Raw genomic sequence first — 16,532 nt, 5'->3', positions numbered from 1 at the left:
TGTATTTGTAGCTACACTTCCTTGTAAAAGTGAGGAAGAGTCTTGCAGAAGGACTCCTCCACAATCCTCACAAAAAAGCAACAGGATTGCAGCATCACTGCTGAAAGTGGTTGAAGATGACCAACTACTTGCTCACCAAGGACCACACAGACATTCCTGTGGACTAGAGACTCACCACACCTGCTCATTACTTCTGAAACAGAAGGGGAACCTTCAAAACAGAAGGGGATTTGGTTTATTATTATTATTATTATTATTTTAGTACAGGTCATAAGCCACTACACAGAGAGACAAGGACACACACCTCATGCAGGCAGAAACAGTAACTGATGAGCCAGTACTGAAAGCTGAGCTTGGAGCAGTGAGTGCTGGTGAGCCTGACCAGTGGCCCTCACTCCCTGCAGGTCTGGGGTGCCCCATGGGCCAAGAGCAGAAACATGGGAGCCACAAGCAGCACCCAAGCTGAGGTGCACAGACCAGGACAGACAGAAGGTCTGGACAGACAGAAGGGCACAGCAGCAGAGAAGGTGGTCAAGCCAGTGCCAAAGTCAGGCCTGACTACAAAGATGGAGGAGTTGCCAAAAGACTTGGGAAGTCATTGGTTGCGCTAATCAAGGTGCAGGACTGACTGATGACCACAGCCAACAACAGCATCCAAGACATTCCAAAATTTAACAGAGAGATGGAGGAAAAGCTCATCTTGATTGAAAACAGAAAAGTGGCTCCCTTCCAAGACTGACAGGATGGATGAAACACACAACACAGTCTCGTTCTCTGGGCACCAGAACAGATTAGATAGAGGATACAGAAGACAGCAAGAGAAAAGCCTTTAAGATGACACTAACTCAGCAAGAATGCATGAAGCTCCTCCACTTGGCATAATCTACTTTCTCAGGAGAACACTGCCCACTAGCTTAGTCAGATTCCTTTTCTATGGAGAAGTGTCCCTGCAAACACAGCAACAGTCAGCGCAAAAAAAAAGTCCTTTTGTGAAGTAAAAATCTATTTAATAGTGTTTTGCCTGTACAAAGTTACTGCATCAATACAACCTTCTACAGGAGAGGCCTAGACATTCTCCTCTGCAAGAGCAGAGCTGGATTCCAAGTACATTTCTCTACAGATCAGTTTAGCTGAGACATTACAGAATAACAACTAACTTTAAAATTGACAAACCCTTTGGTTGGGCTCCCGTGTATTTCAGACATAAATATGCAGTTCCTTTTGGCTGGAGGATCTTCTTCTTCATCAGAAGAGCTTTCTACTGTCAAGTCGACAACATCAACCTTCTTCTTGTTCACCTCACTGGCCACTGTCACGGAACATGGTTTGCTAACAACGCTGGAACCTGAAGAAGAAAATAAAACACCATTGTTCTCCAAAAGATGGTGATGTCAGCAGTTTCTATTTGCAAGAGAACCAGGAACCCAGATCCTGTATAATAGATCACCTGGCCATTACAAAAAATATTTTGCCCCAGTACCTGCTTTGTGACTCTTCTGCGTCACATTGAGACTATTAAAGAACAAACTTTTGTTTACACTTATCATTTTAAGGATGCAAAGCAAAAGCAACCTTTCATTTTCTTAACTGCTATTATAAAGAGCAAAGACAATGACAAAAAATGCACTCTTAGAGATACAACCCTTTCTTTTCTAGCTTAAATTCCAAGAGGATCAGTAGTAGTAAGCCCTCTACAAAACAAACACCAACATCCACACGCATTATCCAAGCTCCAAGATTTTGTCCTGGTTTGTAACGAGTACCCAGATGTACATACTTTCTATTTTGGTGCACTGTTGACTTGACACTTTCACAGCTTCCTTCTTTGGCCTCATGGGGCACCAGGAGCCATCTTCCTGGAATTTGATCTCATCCACATCAGAACATTCATTAAGGATTTCCATAAAGAGGCTGAAAAAATAAAGTTTCACTTTTGATTCTAAGTTACATTTTTATTCTAAGTGAAAAGGAGACATGAAAAAAAGAGATAATTATGATCACCTTCTACCCATTGTGTCTTTCCCCCTAGCTCCTCTTAATCTGAAACCCTGTAATTACAGCCTTTTTCAGATAGCAGAAAATAAGATTATCCCAACCCATGCATAATTCACTCCAACACTACTGCAATGCACAGATCTCCATTCTGAAGCAGAATACATCACCTCTTGAACCAAGTTAGGCAATTGTTATGAGTTAGAAGTTACATTTTGAAGTTAACGCCTTTCAGGGATAGAGACATGTGAAAGGAAGACCTGTCCTTTTATGCTGCATTTGTATTTCTCCAGAAGAAATACACTGAGACTCAGGAGTTTGATGGTGCACTTAGGACATAAACTTACATAGGTCATTATGGGAAGAGAAACTAATGGAATCTAATGGCTCCTCCAGCCTGAAGTATTTTGACCAAAAATAGTACTAAATGGCTAACTTCAAGTCACAAAAGCAGCTACTGAGTACATAATGAAAGATTTTAAGTAATTGTGTAATCTGCAAAGCCAGTCTCTTACCCATCTAGTATTAGGCTCTCGTAAGCTGCCTTTTTGTCACAGACAGGACAGATCCAGGTAGGCTTCTTCTCATTCATTTGAAGATAAAGAGCAGCATCGAAACATTGCAGGTGTGTGCAGGTCACTGCCCGGCATGGGATTGTCAGTCTCATTTTTCCCAGCTGCAGGAGATGCATTTAAAGGGTGTCAGGACAGAAGACACAGAAACAGGCCTGAATGGTTAACAATGAATCCAGAGGCACTTGGTGAAACAACTCTTGCTGCTCACTACAGAAGTGCCTGGGGCTAAGGGTGCTGTAAGTAAGTTCACTCCATCACAGCACCCACACAGTGCTCCTAAAGGAAAAATTAAGCCGTGCTCCAAGGCCTCAACACACGGAGAACAGTCAAAAATACTTCTAATGGACCTGAAACAACATTACTTGGAAGACTTCATTTCTATTAAACAATCAACTGAAGTTGATTCTTCAATAATTTTCTTTTAACCCAGTATTTCAGGCATTTTCCTGAGCTCCAGGTATTTGTTACACTCAGAATGACCAAGTTCTTCCTGGGAAGAGAGCCTCCAAGGCAGCATTACCTTGTTATAAGGTGATCGCCTGTTTTTTTGCTTGCTTCTGTATCTGCAGTACAGGCAAAGCCACCAAGATGAGAAGAGGTTTTAATTATCATTCCATCCTTTAATTATTCTGTCAGCCTGCCTGATTAGCCTCAGCATGTCAATATAGGAGATTAATCCCTCTACAGGCCTCACTGTACACAAGCAGCAGCTCGACTCAGTGCATCACAGCTGAGGCATCCAGTCCTAAACCAGAAGCTGGATTACTGCTGCTTCTCCCCTGTGTTTTATCTTAACTTGCTGATAAAATATAAAACAAGTGCAGTTTCTGGAGAGCACTGTGTCCAGCACAATCGTCTTTGCGCCAAGAAGCCGCTTCTGCATCTCCGGGAGCCCGAGAGAGCGGCAGCTTCGGAAAGGTGAAGAAGGAAGCTGCACAACACTGGGATTGTGTGCACAGCTTGCAAACTGATAGCAAACAGTACCTAAAGCAAGGCCTTTGAAAAGCAGCCCAATTCTGCACTACAGATGAAAATATTAATGTTATCTGGAAATTTCCAGCCATACTTACAGGACACATCAGAGAGACCCGCAGACTGGTTGTGGCAATCTCACTATCAGGATCTGCAGTTAGTTTTTCTTTAACTATTAAAATAAATAAAGAAGTTATACACAGAGGTCATTATTTCAAATGCTAACCTTGATTCAGTAGTACATGCACTTTTTTTTTCAGCTATCTAAAAATATTAATGTAGTTCATAAACAACAGTTTCATTACTTATAAGCAAGTAGCAAATGTTTTAACATCTGATGTTCACAGAGCAAACTCAACTCGACATGTCAAGAGATAAATACACCATTATGAGTGAGTGAGGTACAGGTGAAAAGAACTCAGGATGTCTAGCTGCACCTCACAGCCCAGCACAGTAAGGAGTGCTTGTGGCATTCCCATAACCACATTTCAGATGGGATCTCTGGGTATGCTTCCTAGAAACTCCCACTGAAAAAGAGTGTGATGCTTCACCAACAGCCAAGGGAACCTGTGAAACCCCGGGCATGGGCTTTATTCTCAAAAAACAGCCAATCTCTTCTGTATTACTAATTCTAGTTTTAAAGCGCCACTAATCACCCTCCAAAAGTATAGACAGGCAAATTGATTACTTACTTAGTGCTCTGGAATGATCAGGATTTCTGATACCTTTCATTTTTAACCTCTGCAAAAGCATAGCTGAGGTGAGCTGGCGAACCAGATACACAGACATGGAGTAATTCTACACAAAAGAAGGATTAAAGATGAAATGTTGATTTCATATAATGCCCCCACTATGACAACAGATTACTATTCACACTAGTTGTAGCATACAGTTAAAACAAAAATGTGACTTTTTGCTTCATTAGTAATTATTAAGAGCATTGACAGACAACTTCAATTCTGTGGAGGTCCAACATTCTGCCAAAATTCTCTGGCCAGTGAGGTCTAATTATCCTACTCCAGTTATGACTGAACTAAAAGGTAATTTCACAACCAAGAGACTCTTTCCTGGAGTTCTCCTGCAGGAAAGAACATATGTGACACATTTCATACATGTAATCTTTTAAGAATTTCTCACATTTTGTCTCCTTTATTGTCCCCTTTTTTCCAGGGTCAGTGGGGAGCTCAAAGAATTACGTGACAAAAGATAAAAGGTCTTTATGGTACAAACAACACCTTCAGATGGTACAGAGCTGCCCCAGTTTCTTTGTACCTTTTCTTTAGCTTGTTCTGTACTCCTAAGCCCAGCCTTGTTACACCATGTCTGTTCCACTGAGCCTGGCCCCGTTCCCCAGCATTTTCTACTCCTCCCTAACTCACACCACTTGTCAGCTTCTTTTGTTCACTGTTCACTCCCACTTCTAGGTCACTAATGAAAAGTCTGCAAGCCCCAGTGCTGCAGGATAATAATGGTTTCATCTGTGTAACAAGAACAACTCGTGACCTCTTATTTCCACCGCCTGTCAGTCATCTTCCTATGGGTCCTGCACTGCCTGGGCACTGCACAGGAACATCAAACAACTCCTACAGCCCTGCTCCTCCTTTACCACCTATAGGAAAACCAGCTCTTACCTAGAGCAGCAGATAAAGCATTCTAATTGCACATGAAGCCACTAAGAAACCTACAATTTTTGTTTTTTCCTTAAAGAACGACCAACTGTTGCCTTACAGAGAGGATTCTAGAGGCTCACGTCTGCCCAGCACTGCAGGGTTTATGCCCCCTTGGCTCAGCAGCCCTCCAGTATCAGCCCAGTCCATGCCAACAAGCCCTTTTGTGACACCCCAGGCTGCACCCCAGGGTGTCACTTTGAGTGATGAAAAGCAGCAAATTCGGGCATCAGCACTAAACCACAGAACTCACTTCACGTCTCAGGCCAAGGGGAGGATGTCCAAGCATTCCAAGTCATCTGCTTCCATCAGAGTATATTTTGGCAATACAGGGAGGAAAGCTAGCAGGCCTCAGCATGAGAGGCCAAGACCACACACAGGACTGGAGCCATTTTAAGATTCTGTGCTCTGACTGGGAAGCAATGGCTCAGATCTTCGTCTCCATCCCGGTTCTAGAAAATCATCCTTTGATGTCAGCACTGCCATTCATTTATTTTTTGAACATTACCTTTCAATCCTATTTCTTTTTAAAATTTTAATATAAAAGCTTATACTGGAGTCTCTTTGAAATATGTGGTATTTTTAGTCTAGAGAATTTGATTTTGAATAAAACCTTGTAGAGAAAACTACTTTGATAACTGCATCCAGAATTAACACAAACAGTCACAGATAAGAAATAAATAGTTCTTGACAACAGCTGAAAGGGTGCTGCAACAGTTATTTAAACCCAGGATGGAGTCAAAAATTCCTAGCACTCTCCTTCTCTTTCCTTAATAAATCTACAGGGGGATTTACTATTCACATCACAAAAAAAGTTTGTTATTTTTGACATGCATTTCAGGCAAACTATAAAAGCAGACTTTTGAATGTGAACCCTGTAAGAAAATCTTTCCATCTGTATGTAAATCTCATATGTGTTGCTGAAAACTACCACAGCTCTAGAGCAAACTTTGTTTCCTGGTAATAAGCTCAGGCACCTAACAAAAAACACTTGCCAGCCACACCAGGCAGCAGGGGAGCAGGAATGCTCAAACAGGCTATTCACATGACTTCCCACATCCTACAGAACATGCAAGTTACCTTTCCAATTTCAGAAGCCCAAGAGATAGAAATCTGGTTTGGCACTGCTGATGACAGCCTAACTAGAGAAGTGATATTCAAGGGACGTCCAGGTCGCTTCTGTTCAATTCCATTTTTTGGTGGTGGAGCATATCCCTATGGGAAAAAAGGACAATGGATGTGTTACTCAGTCTCCCCAGTGTACTCTGAAACTGCTGACACATACTTGTTAGTTTCAAACAGATTTATGAGAAGCAGGCAAACTTAGAGGCTGTCTAGGCTGGAGAGCAAAGCTAGCATTTATTCTGAGAAATATCAGACTTTCACAGTACATCAGCAGAGACAAACACAATTGTAAGGCATTTGTTGTTTTAAAAGGGTTTTACAGAAGCACTGGAAAGGTGAAAGAGAACACAGTTTGGGTCCAGGTAAGTTCACTGGAAGAGTAAAAGGTCATGTGGATGTTCTGTCCTCCTTCTCCCCATGCCCTACTGGAACAGAGTGAAACATCACTAGGTCACAGCCTTAGTGACAAACAGAGCAAGTAATGAAGACTAAACTCAGTGTTTCACACACTGAAAACACTTCACTGATTAAGAAACAATTACAACTTGTTCCAAGAGCTCCACATCACCTCAGTGGCTACTTTGCCTCGTTAGCTACTGGCCCCATTAGCAACAGGTGTCACCTGTCCCCTGCCAAGGTCCCTGAAGAAGGACTGCACATGGAGTACCAGCTGTATTTAAGAGATCATGGAATCAGAGGGGTTTGGGATGGAAGTGGCCTTAAAGATCATGCAGTTCCAACACCCTCGTCACACAATAAGCCTGCAGCTTATTCCTCTCACCCTGCATCTGTCATGATGACAACAAGCCAGTCTGACAGAGGCACCCTGAGAACCCCTGCTCTGAGCTCACAGCCAGCCTGCAGCCACTCATCTCAAACTCATCCTGCACATGAAGGATGCCAGCAAGTGCAGCTCTGCCTCTTGCACAGGCAGTACTGATTAATTTCCAGACAGTGCTGTTTTAAACAAAAAACTCACCCAGAAAGGATATGCTGAATAAAAAAAAAAAGTATTTCTTTAACCAGAGAAATACATACAAATTCACAACCTAGTGTTTGGTGAAGGAGTTACTTTGAAAGATGCTAAGTCTGGAAATAAAAACAATAATAATAAAAATATAAAAATATTATATATATAAACAGCCTTTTCTACTCACTAGCCCAATATGCCACGAGGGCTTTATTCCAAACACAGAGGCAACAGACATATGGGAACTGGTGACAATTTCACATTTAAAACACAGCATTATTTCAGAAGAGAGTGAATGCAAGTTCTCTTACATTTCCCTTTTATTTTTTTCCAGAGACAGACTCTGCAGTGCATGATTTGCTTCAGCAAAGCTTTTAGTGTTTTCTTCCACAGAGTTTATTCTTGAGAACAGATTCACACTCATACTCCTACAACAATTTGGAACCTTCTCTTCCTGTCCTTTAGGAGCTTTCTGCACGGCCTAGCACTGTTTAGGGAGGCTGCCAACTCTAGTGGCAATATTATTGGGTTCTTGAAGTCTTCCATGGTTCTTCAAAGAACCACACTACCCAAGGCAGGTATCATCTGCTACAGCAAGGAAATTCATCAGGAGAAAGCATAACTGCCCATTAATCTGGCTTTTCCAGTGACACTAATGCAGGATACAAGGAAACATGATGTTCACATACACACAATCCCATGCAGTACTGGCACACAGGCAGCATTGCTGTGAAGCTTCTGGTAAGGATTGCAAGCAAGGAGATGACCAAGAATAACTTACAGACCAAGAACAATTTACAGAATAGTTTTTTCTGCAGAGGTGTGAACTGCCCTACCAGGCAAAGACAGAAGTTCACTTATGCACTGTGCAGGTGGGCAAAAAAAGCTGGCATCAGAAGTTAACTAACTAACACTACTGCAGTGAAAACAGTGGTCTTTGAGGCAAAGAAGTTACCTTACACTTCCTGCAACAGAAAGGAAGTGCCCAATGATGCAGAGAGAGAGCAAAAAAAGTCTGCAGAAACACTCAGACTGAGACTCTATTTGTCATTCAGCTCATAGTGAATGAGGAGGGGAAGTTGCCAAGGCAATAGTGATTTATTCATTTTCGCAGCTAAGGTTCAGCTGAACAGATTAAAAAATCATCTTATCATGTGCAGGAAGAACCTAGAGGATTTAAGTCTCCAAACTAAGTAATAATCCAAGATTAGTAGTAGTTTCTGCTACAACTGTGACACCTTACACACAAAATGGAGAGCACAGCAGGGTGTAACCTATATTAACAAGACTGAGAATCAGCTGACACTGATGCCCAAAAGACAACATCAGACTGAATTCTTTTTTGCTGTAACCCTCAAAGTTATCACACGGAAGGCAACCAGCATTTGCAAAAAACACTGATCAGAAAACATGAGAAAGAAACCTTTTATAACCTGAAGACTGAAATAGGAGGAAGAGAATCTAAGGAGTCTCATTTAAGCTGAGTAGAGGCAAAATTTGAAAAAAGCAGTCACAGCTGCATATGGGAGGAGGGAGGGTACAGGACAATACGTCTAAGACACCAAAAACAATCTGAAAAAGAGGTTTCACACCTTCTCTCTCCACATGGTATCCTTCCAAATCCACCGAAAAAACCCACTTTCCAAACCTACTGAAAAACCCCTCTGTTCCATGACTTTTACCACACTTTATAGCCTCAAGAAGTATTTCTGAATGGGTTGTGCAAGAGTTTCCCTACTGAAAGAAGAAACAGAGAAACCCATTCCAGAAATGTTTTGAGAATGAGAGAGCTTTTCCCTTTCTGTCCATACCCAAGGCTCCAGATGACCCTGTGGTGGCTACGTACTAATTTCTGCAACATCAGACACTCCTGAAGTGTGACTGCCAACAGCGTTCTGATACAGTATCAGCAATGTGCTAGGAACCCTAAAATGTGTCTGTTCTTCATCCCCATAATAAACTGTGCTCTAAGCAGACAGACGCAGAGCAGTGCACAAGAGGCACACAAGCGGCTGAGGCCATTACCTCAAAACAAGAAGGAATTCAAGTCTCTCACAAATACAGGCAGCCCACAGAGCAAGGACTACCACCCTCAAATAAACCGAGTCTGAGCAGGTGTGAGGAGGATTCTCCATGCAGACACCAGATTGTTTTTGAATTATTTAGTTACATTAACAGCAAAAGACGAGGTTTGCTGTAGGGCGCATAATCACATTTAGTCCGTGCAGTGGCTGTAAGATGATTAACAGCAGTAATGGCTATCTCACACAGCAAATGTACAAACTCCATGCCTAACATTAGAGAAATCTGAGTGATAACAAACAGCTTGACTGTTTTGGCAAGCTAACACTACAGAAAAACACATACACACTCCACAAGTCACCAAGAAGCCACAAATACATACATACATACTTACTGGCAATGGGAACAGCTTCCCATTTACTTTAATGCACAAACTATTAGGATAATTATCCTCTTGAGGGCAGCTTGTCTCTGCTAGGCATAGCCTGTATCCATAGAAAGAGAAAGCATCATTTTCAAGTGTCCCCACAAACATCCATCAGCCAATTAAGTTTTCAGAGAACACTGCACAAAACGTACCTTAGCTGAACTTGGACTGTGTAATCTCTCCTGCCTCCAGGCAAAAAGTCCCTGTGACAACAAGAAAGAAAAAGAGAAGTACCCACTTAGCAGGACTTGTATTAGAGCCATACAGAGAAACAACTGACACAACTGCCCCGGCATCATTAAACTTTGCTCTTGTTTTTGTTTTATTGAGCTATGAACACCTGACATTTCTGTTTAACTACTCCCAAGTTACACAGAACTTCAGGATCAGCATCCTCCATCAAAAGTTCATAGCAACAGCCAAGTAGGATGCTGCCAGGGATGACAACACGCCCATGAATTTTCATAGTTTACAACATCAACCCTGGGAAAAAACAGAAAAGTAGGCTTCCATTCCTACAGCCAGGAGAAATGGAGGGAAGCTTCCCACCTCTCTGAACAATGACATTATTTGGAACTGAGTAATTGTTAATTCTTTAACAGTGTACAGTTTTCACAAAAATGCACACAAATTCTGTGCACAGTTGTTCCTGAAGGAAACAGAAGAGATATACACTCAAGAGTAACTTCAGTGAGAATTATCATTCTGCATCAGCTGAATAAGAGATGCATATGGTGAACCAAACCCTCACACTTTCTCCTGAAATTGTGTAGAGATTTACCCACACTTTACAACACTCTTACTTCTTACCTGGAAATACAGATTTCTCTGACCTGCTGTGGTGTTAAAGCAAAGATAAAAAACTTCTCCTGGAACCTCTGAATACTGCTCTGTACTAGAAGAAGAAAAAAAGACACAAAAGAAGTTGAACTATGGTGATTAAAGCCGTTGATTAAAACAGGATCTGGAACAAGGCATTAAGTCACCCAAATGATGGTTGAACTGCATGTAACTGTTAACAAAAAAAGCAATGGAACAAATCTTTCATTAAACTACATTCAGATGGTTTAATATCTCATTACACTTCAGTACTGAAGCACCTTGACAAACTGTGCTACAATCCTTTCTCCCAAAGGAGGAAGGTTCAAACAAATACACAACAAAGTATTTAATTGGATACCTGACAAAAGGAATACCACAGAGACGCCAACAACTACTGTAAGGTACCACAGGAAGAACATGTGCACCAGAAGTTATTAATGGACAGCTGGAAAATTCACAAACAGCTACAGGTAACAAAGTCTTGGGAGAAGAAGTGATGGACCACAACCCCTCAAGCCAGAGAAGCCATCTAAGACTTCATGTCTGGAGTTACCCTTTAGTGGCATCTGACAAAAAAATAAAGAAATACAATGTTCACATTGTATCTTTGAATACAAATTTCTATCAGTGATGGGAATTGGCAATATTTTCATATTTAAAGTCCACAGTAGGCACATGTCACTTTCTTACTTCCTTTAAAATTGACGAGAAGTTAAAAATTTTGACCTGAAATAAAGGCAGATTAGGCATGTCCAATTTAAAATAAGCAGCAGCTCCCTGCTGCTTATTTTAAATTGTGCATGCCTAATCTAAGCAACAAATGAAAAAAAAACTAACACAACTAAACCGGTCAAATTTGGAAGAGCTGGACTGTCTTGTGCACTGTGACATTCAGGGGAGATGGTTTCTATACCCAGAAAAAAGCCACACAAGAAGAAGGCAAACATTAAAACGAATCTAGGTGGAGCAAACACACACCAAGTTCCTCGAGATACAGAATGCATGTATGCACTCGCACACCACAGAGCACATTGGTTATTTAACAATAATACTTGAGCACATAAGAATACTTAAGCATAATACTTGAGTAAAAAAGACAGCAGAAGTATTTTGTTATTTAATTTAGTGTGGGTTAAAACTAAACCCCACACTTACGACTGGGCTCTCAGTGCAAAGGAATACCACACTCATCCCTTCTCAAGCATGAAGCAGTGAGGTGGACTATACTCCTAGATCTGTGATTTAGCTGCTATTTAGATACTTAACTCTCAAATGCACAAGAAAAATGAGTGTCACTATGCACAAAGAGAAGTGACAACAGGCACTGTAATTACTGTTTGTTGATAAAGTTTTCTGCTTTAGGTACTGGAGGATGGCAGATGATCTCACTGGGTTACAAGTCACAGCCTAAATGACTTTGTGATCAGTTAAGAAACGAAATTGTTTAAGAGGATGCAAACTTACTTTATAAATATGTTACTAAATAGGGAACATTTTTTGACATGTAAGGTAAGACTGAATTTCAAGACAGAAGACGTAGCTCCAAATAATTCAAAATTTTCAAGACTGAGGGGAAGATGAAGCTGATTTCAGGTTATTTGGAAGACAATGTCCACTCCATATTACAACATACAGTACTGCAACAACTTTCAGGCTGACAAACTTCACTACTCTGAGCACAACACTGAACATGCAGCACAAAGTGTCTATTGCAGTGCCAGATCTCAGAGCCTGCAGAAGAACTCTGAGATAAGGGTAAACTAGCAAACCAATGAACTCATTCTCTCTACCCTGTTGCAACTTGCAAATAACTGACCCTGAAATCCTTTTTCTATTACTCCTCACAAAATTGTTCCTCATTTGCACTAAGCAGAAACTTCAGGTCCAAATCTTTCAGCCAAAAAAGTGGGCGTTCAGACTAGGTATTAAGAAACATTTTGTTATAAAGAGAGTGGTCAAACCCAAGGAAAAGCAGTCAATGCTGTCAGCTGTCGTTGTTTAAGAGGAATTTGGATAACGCCCTTAACTATTATTGTCTAACTTTTGGTTAGACACTTGGTTGATCATAGTAGGTGCCTTCCAACTGAATAACCGTGCTCTTCTCTTTAATATTCAAAAGAAAGAAGTCTTTAATCATATTACTTTTATAACAGAAAACTATTTTCTGAAGTGTGGTTTTGCACTTTTGGGAAAAATGGTAAAGAAAAAGAAAAGGTAAAGATAGGAAAGGAGTTTCGTTTTGTCCCAGCTGCAAAAACCCACTGAAATCTGGGCTCAGTACTGTTAGAAGCAAAGCTTATTTAATGAATTAAGCAAGCTGCAGAGGTATTAAACACTTACCTAGACTCGTGGGTTTAATGAGCACGTCGAGCACATCGTAGAAAGGCAAGCTTTTCAGCTGAACATCAGGGTGAACAGGTGGAATCGGAGGAGATGGCTGCTGCATCTCAAAGTGGGGCTTAGTGTCCTGGAGGAGCACGGAACTGACAGGTGAGGACGGAGACTGAGGTGTGACTGACGTGGAAGGGAGTGGGTGAATGCCCGCGACAGCCAAGTCAGGCTCGACCGGAGAGGAGCTGCTGTCCAAGCCGGACGCCGCAGGTCTTATAGCCGACAAATCCGACAGCGCCTCATTGGTCCTCGGGTACCGGCGCCTATAGAGCTCTCGGATTTTGATCTGAACCGCTGGGCTGCAGCCGCTCTTCAGTAAGTGCAGTGCCCTCATCAGGAGGTCATGTTTGCGACCACTTTTATTACGTCCAGCAAATCCCAGCAGCACTTGCAGGTCAGAGACGCGAAAACTTGATACCATATTCTGAAAGGGAGAGAGAGGAAAGCACAGGTGAGCCCACAGCACCCCAAGGAGGCCTTTTCAAGGAGTGTGGTGCGGCATCTTTCATCACTTAACCTGACAACTTGTTACTTGGTCATGGGTACTGCCCACACCTTCACAGAACACAAAAGCACAGTTAGTTTAAAATGAAGAAACAAAGCGTCCAGGATGCAGGTTGAATTTGCCCATGAAAGATTTGTTTCCACACTCAAACAATAGCAACAACAAAATCTTAAATTCACAGCACAAGCTGTACCACAAAGAATCTGTCTCACTTTGTGAAGCAAAATACCAAACAAAAAATCAAGTGAATCAGTATTATCACCTGTCTTCAAACCCATTTTAAGCACTTCATTATTTTATTTCTTAATTTCTGAACAGTTTATTGTGAAACTCCCTTTATTTTGGACACTGTTAAAGCAAGCACAAAGAGAGATAGGCATATCAGATTTCATTGCTGAAAGATATGCACACAGCAAGGAGGACAGTTAAAAGCTACATTATGTATTGCATACTGTGGCATACAGTATGACACACAAACAACATAATTGATTCTTCAAATGTCACAAAAAACTCCCTCTCCTTTTCAGATCACATTCTGGCATCAAGCGTCACAAAGGTGTCTTCAAAACAAATAATACTATTTACTTGGTTACCAGGGTGAGTTTTGGAAGACTAATTTTTTTAACTTAACAGTTCAATCCTCAGAATCCTACTGTTTGTGAAAATAGAAATTAAAAAAAAAAAGCTCACTGTACAAAAGGAAACAATCTTGTGCTCCACTGCTACCAACAATTAACTTTGCACAGATGCATCATCTCTCATTTTTGTGAGCAGTTTATATCTCCATTTCAGAGGTATAAAGTTGTCCAGAATACTTCTAACCAGCTTCCTTCCTATTTCTTAGGGACCCCTTCATCATAGCAAGGAGATTAAGTTTTTAAAGGTGAAAGAACACCTGTCTCCAATCTGTGCTGCTGCACCATGACAACTCCAGACTCAAGCCCTGGAGATGAAGGTGCTAACAGAAGGTATGAAACAGCAGACATCTGGGATCACACATATTTTTAAAAACAGTTCAGCAGTGCATCTGGACTCTTACTAAGACTTTGGGCGTTGATTTCAAAAGAGACACAACTCAAAACAGTGTTTTGCCTTTACCTCCCAAGTCCTTACTACAGAGAGTTAATACTCATGTTCTGACAGATCTGATCTCAGCTGAAGTTTTAACACAATTTTTGCCCATACACTGAGTCAGTCACCAATAAAGTCAAAATCGTCCCTGTGTCCCTGGCCTGTTCCCTACTCTCTTTTTAATATTGTGAAAATTCTTTTGGCACTAAGACCAGTGAACTGTATCAGATGAAAACTGAACTTTAAATCACAGAATCATTTAAGTTGGAAAAAAACTCCAAGATAATGAACAACCATTGCTCCAGCACTGCCAAGGCCACCTCTAACCCACGTCCCTAAATGCCACATCCACATTGCTTTTAAATCTTTCCAAGACGGGGACTCCTCCACTGCCCTGGGCAACTTGTGCAGGCAGGACAACAGCCTTGGTCAAGAAATTTTTCCCAGTATCAAATCTAGACCTCCCCTAGAATAAGTTGAGACCATTTAATCTTGTCCCACCCCTTGTTACATGAGAGGAGAGTCCAACTTCCCCTGGCCTCTCCTGGGGCTCCAGCCCCTTCCCAGCTCCGTTCCCTGCCCTGGACACGCTCCAGCCCCTCAGTGTCTCTCTTGTGCTGAGGGCCCAGAGCTGTCCCCAGCACTGGAGCTGCCTCAGCAGTGCCGGCACAGGGACAGGCCCTGCCCTGGGGCTGTGTCACAGCCTGGCTGGGACACCATGGGCACCTTGTCCAGCTGGGCACACAATGACCCAAGTCTGGACACATGCAGTCCCAAGTCCAAGTCACTGGCTATTTCCTGTGCCATTAAAACACAGCAGGAGAAGTAGCCAGGACCTGCCTTCTCAAGGGCCACATTATTTATGCAAATCAAAATAACCATCTAAAACACTGCAGCAGAAACCTCATCTGGCACACCCTTTCCTCATCATTGATGAGACAAGGTTACTGCATTTCAGCCCCTGATTTTCAACATTTCCAGACAGCCCATTTGGATCCACCGACTCTTCTATCAAGAAGCTGTTCTGAGCAGAGATAACACAGTGGCATTCACACAGGTATTTCCCCAACACCCTGTCTATAAATGCACCATGGACACAGCAGCCAGCAAAAAGTCATGGGAGCCACTGAGTGGCTCACCCAAACTTCTGAAGAGACAAACAGCAGATGTTACCTTAATTTCATCCCAGCAATTTCCCTCAAAAACAAAACAATACAAGATTGAGAATATTAGTTTCCACCCTGGACTCCCCTTCTACTTTTCCTTGCACTCTGTCAAACAGTGATGAAAAGAAAGTGTTCCGACATTCATAAAAAATGGCTTGAAATACTGTAACAACTTTATAGTTATGACATAAAAGAGAAACTGTGTTAAAAGATAATACTAGTATTCATGAATTTACAGAAAACCTCATGTTGCATGCTTCTGTAGATAACTGCATAAGCTTGATAGCAACGCCAGCTCCTTTATTTCAGATGCAGGCAGAAAGCATGACGCTGGGTTCCATAATCACAATGCAAATGAGTAAAATAATCCTTTACACAGAGATTATGGAAACAGCATGAATGTATTGCAAAATACTGTCTACTACCCTGCCTGCTGCCTTCTGTGCATTCCTGCAAGTTAATCAAGGTGAAATGTGCAGTCAGTCACGCCTCAACATGGCTAACATTTCATACAAAAAAAAGTCACAAACTAGCACTTTGTTACAAGATGGATTTTCATTTTACTAGAAGACATAGCCTGGCTTCAATACCAGAGTCATCAAAATTTTAAATTAACGCCCACATTAAAAATGCTTTCAAGTATGAAAAATATACACTGTTTTGTCCATCAATGTTAAAATCTTAGACAGGCTTTAGAAAGACGACTTGCAAAAAGCGAAGTTTAGAGGAGTATCTAAGCAATAGCTTTTACAACACTTTCCTTCTAAACCTGTTTCTACTTTTCCTTCAAGGCAACAACAAACACATTTATGAAACAAATCTGCCAG

General features: G+C 41.5%; 1 protein-coding gene across 10 annotated transcripts in view; it reads right to left on the bottom strand.

Moving 5' to 3' along the window:
- Window positions 1–16,532, bottom strand: part of PIAS2 (protein inhibitor of activated STAT 2) — a 31,023-nt gene that overhangs the window by 5,670 nt on the left and 8,821 nt on the right. For all 10 annotated transcript variants that reach the window (XR_010443010.1, XR_010443011.1, XR_010443013.1 and 7 more), the window contains exons 2-11: window positions 12,913–13,387; window positions 10,561–10,645; window positions 9,903–9,953; window positions 9,718–9,808; window positions 6,287–6,421; window positions 4,232–4,337; window positions 3,638–3,711; window positions 2,508–2,668; window positions 1,778–1,911; window positions 1,174–1,345 (exon numbers count right to left, since the gene is read on the bottom strand). Coding sequence is in view for 5 of the 10 variants with exons in the window: in XM_064735174.1 (XP_064591244.1) it covers window positions 1,174–1,345; window positions 1,778–1,911; window positions 2,508–2,668; window positions 3,638–3,711; window positions 4,232–4,337; window positions 6,287–6,421; window positions 9,718–9,808; window positions 9,903–9,953; window positions 10,561–10,645; window positions 12,913–13,387 (1,484 nt within the window). In the remaining 5 variants the exon portion in view is untranslated. The remainder of the gene's footprint in view (window positions 1–1,173; window positions 1,346–1,777; window positions 1,912–2,507; window positions 2,669–3,637; window positions 3,712–4,231; window positions 4,338–6,286; window positions 6,422–9,717; window positions 9,809–9,902; window positions 9,954–10,560; window positions 10,646–12,912; window positions 13,388–16,532) is intronic.

This window comes from Zonotrichia leucophrys, chromosome Z (assembly GCF_028769735.1).
Source record: "Zonotrichia leucophrys gambelii isolate GWCS_2022_RI chromosome Z, RI_Zleu_2.0, whole genome shotgun sequence".
NCBI lineage: Eukaryota > Metazoa > Chordata > Aves > Passeriformes > Passerellidae > Zonotrichia > Zonotrichia leucophrys.
The sequence above is the reverse complement of the archived record's forward strand: the minus strand, read 5'-3'. Positions and strand labels throughout refer to the sequence as shown.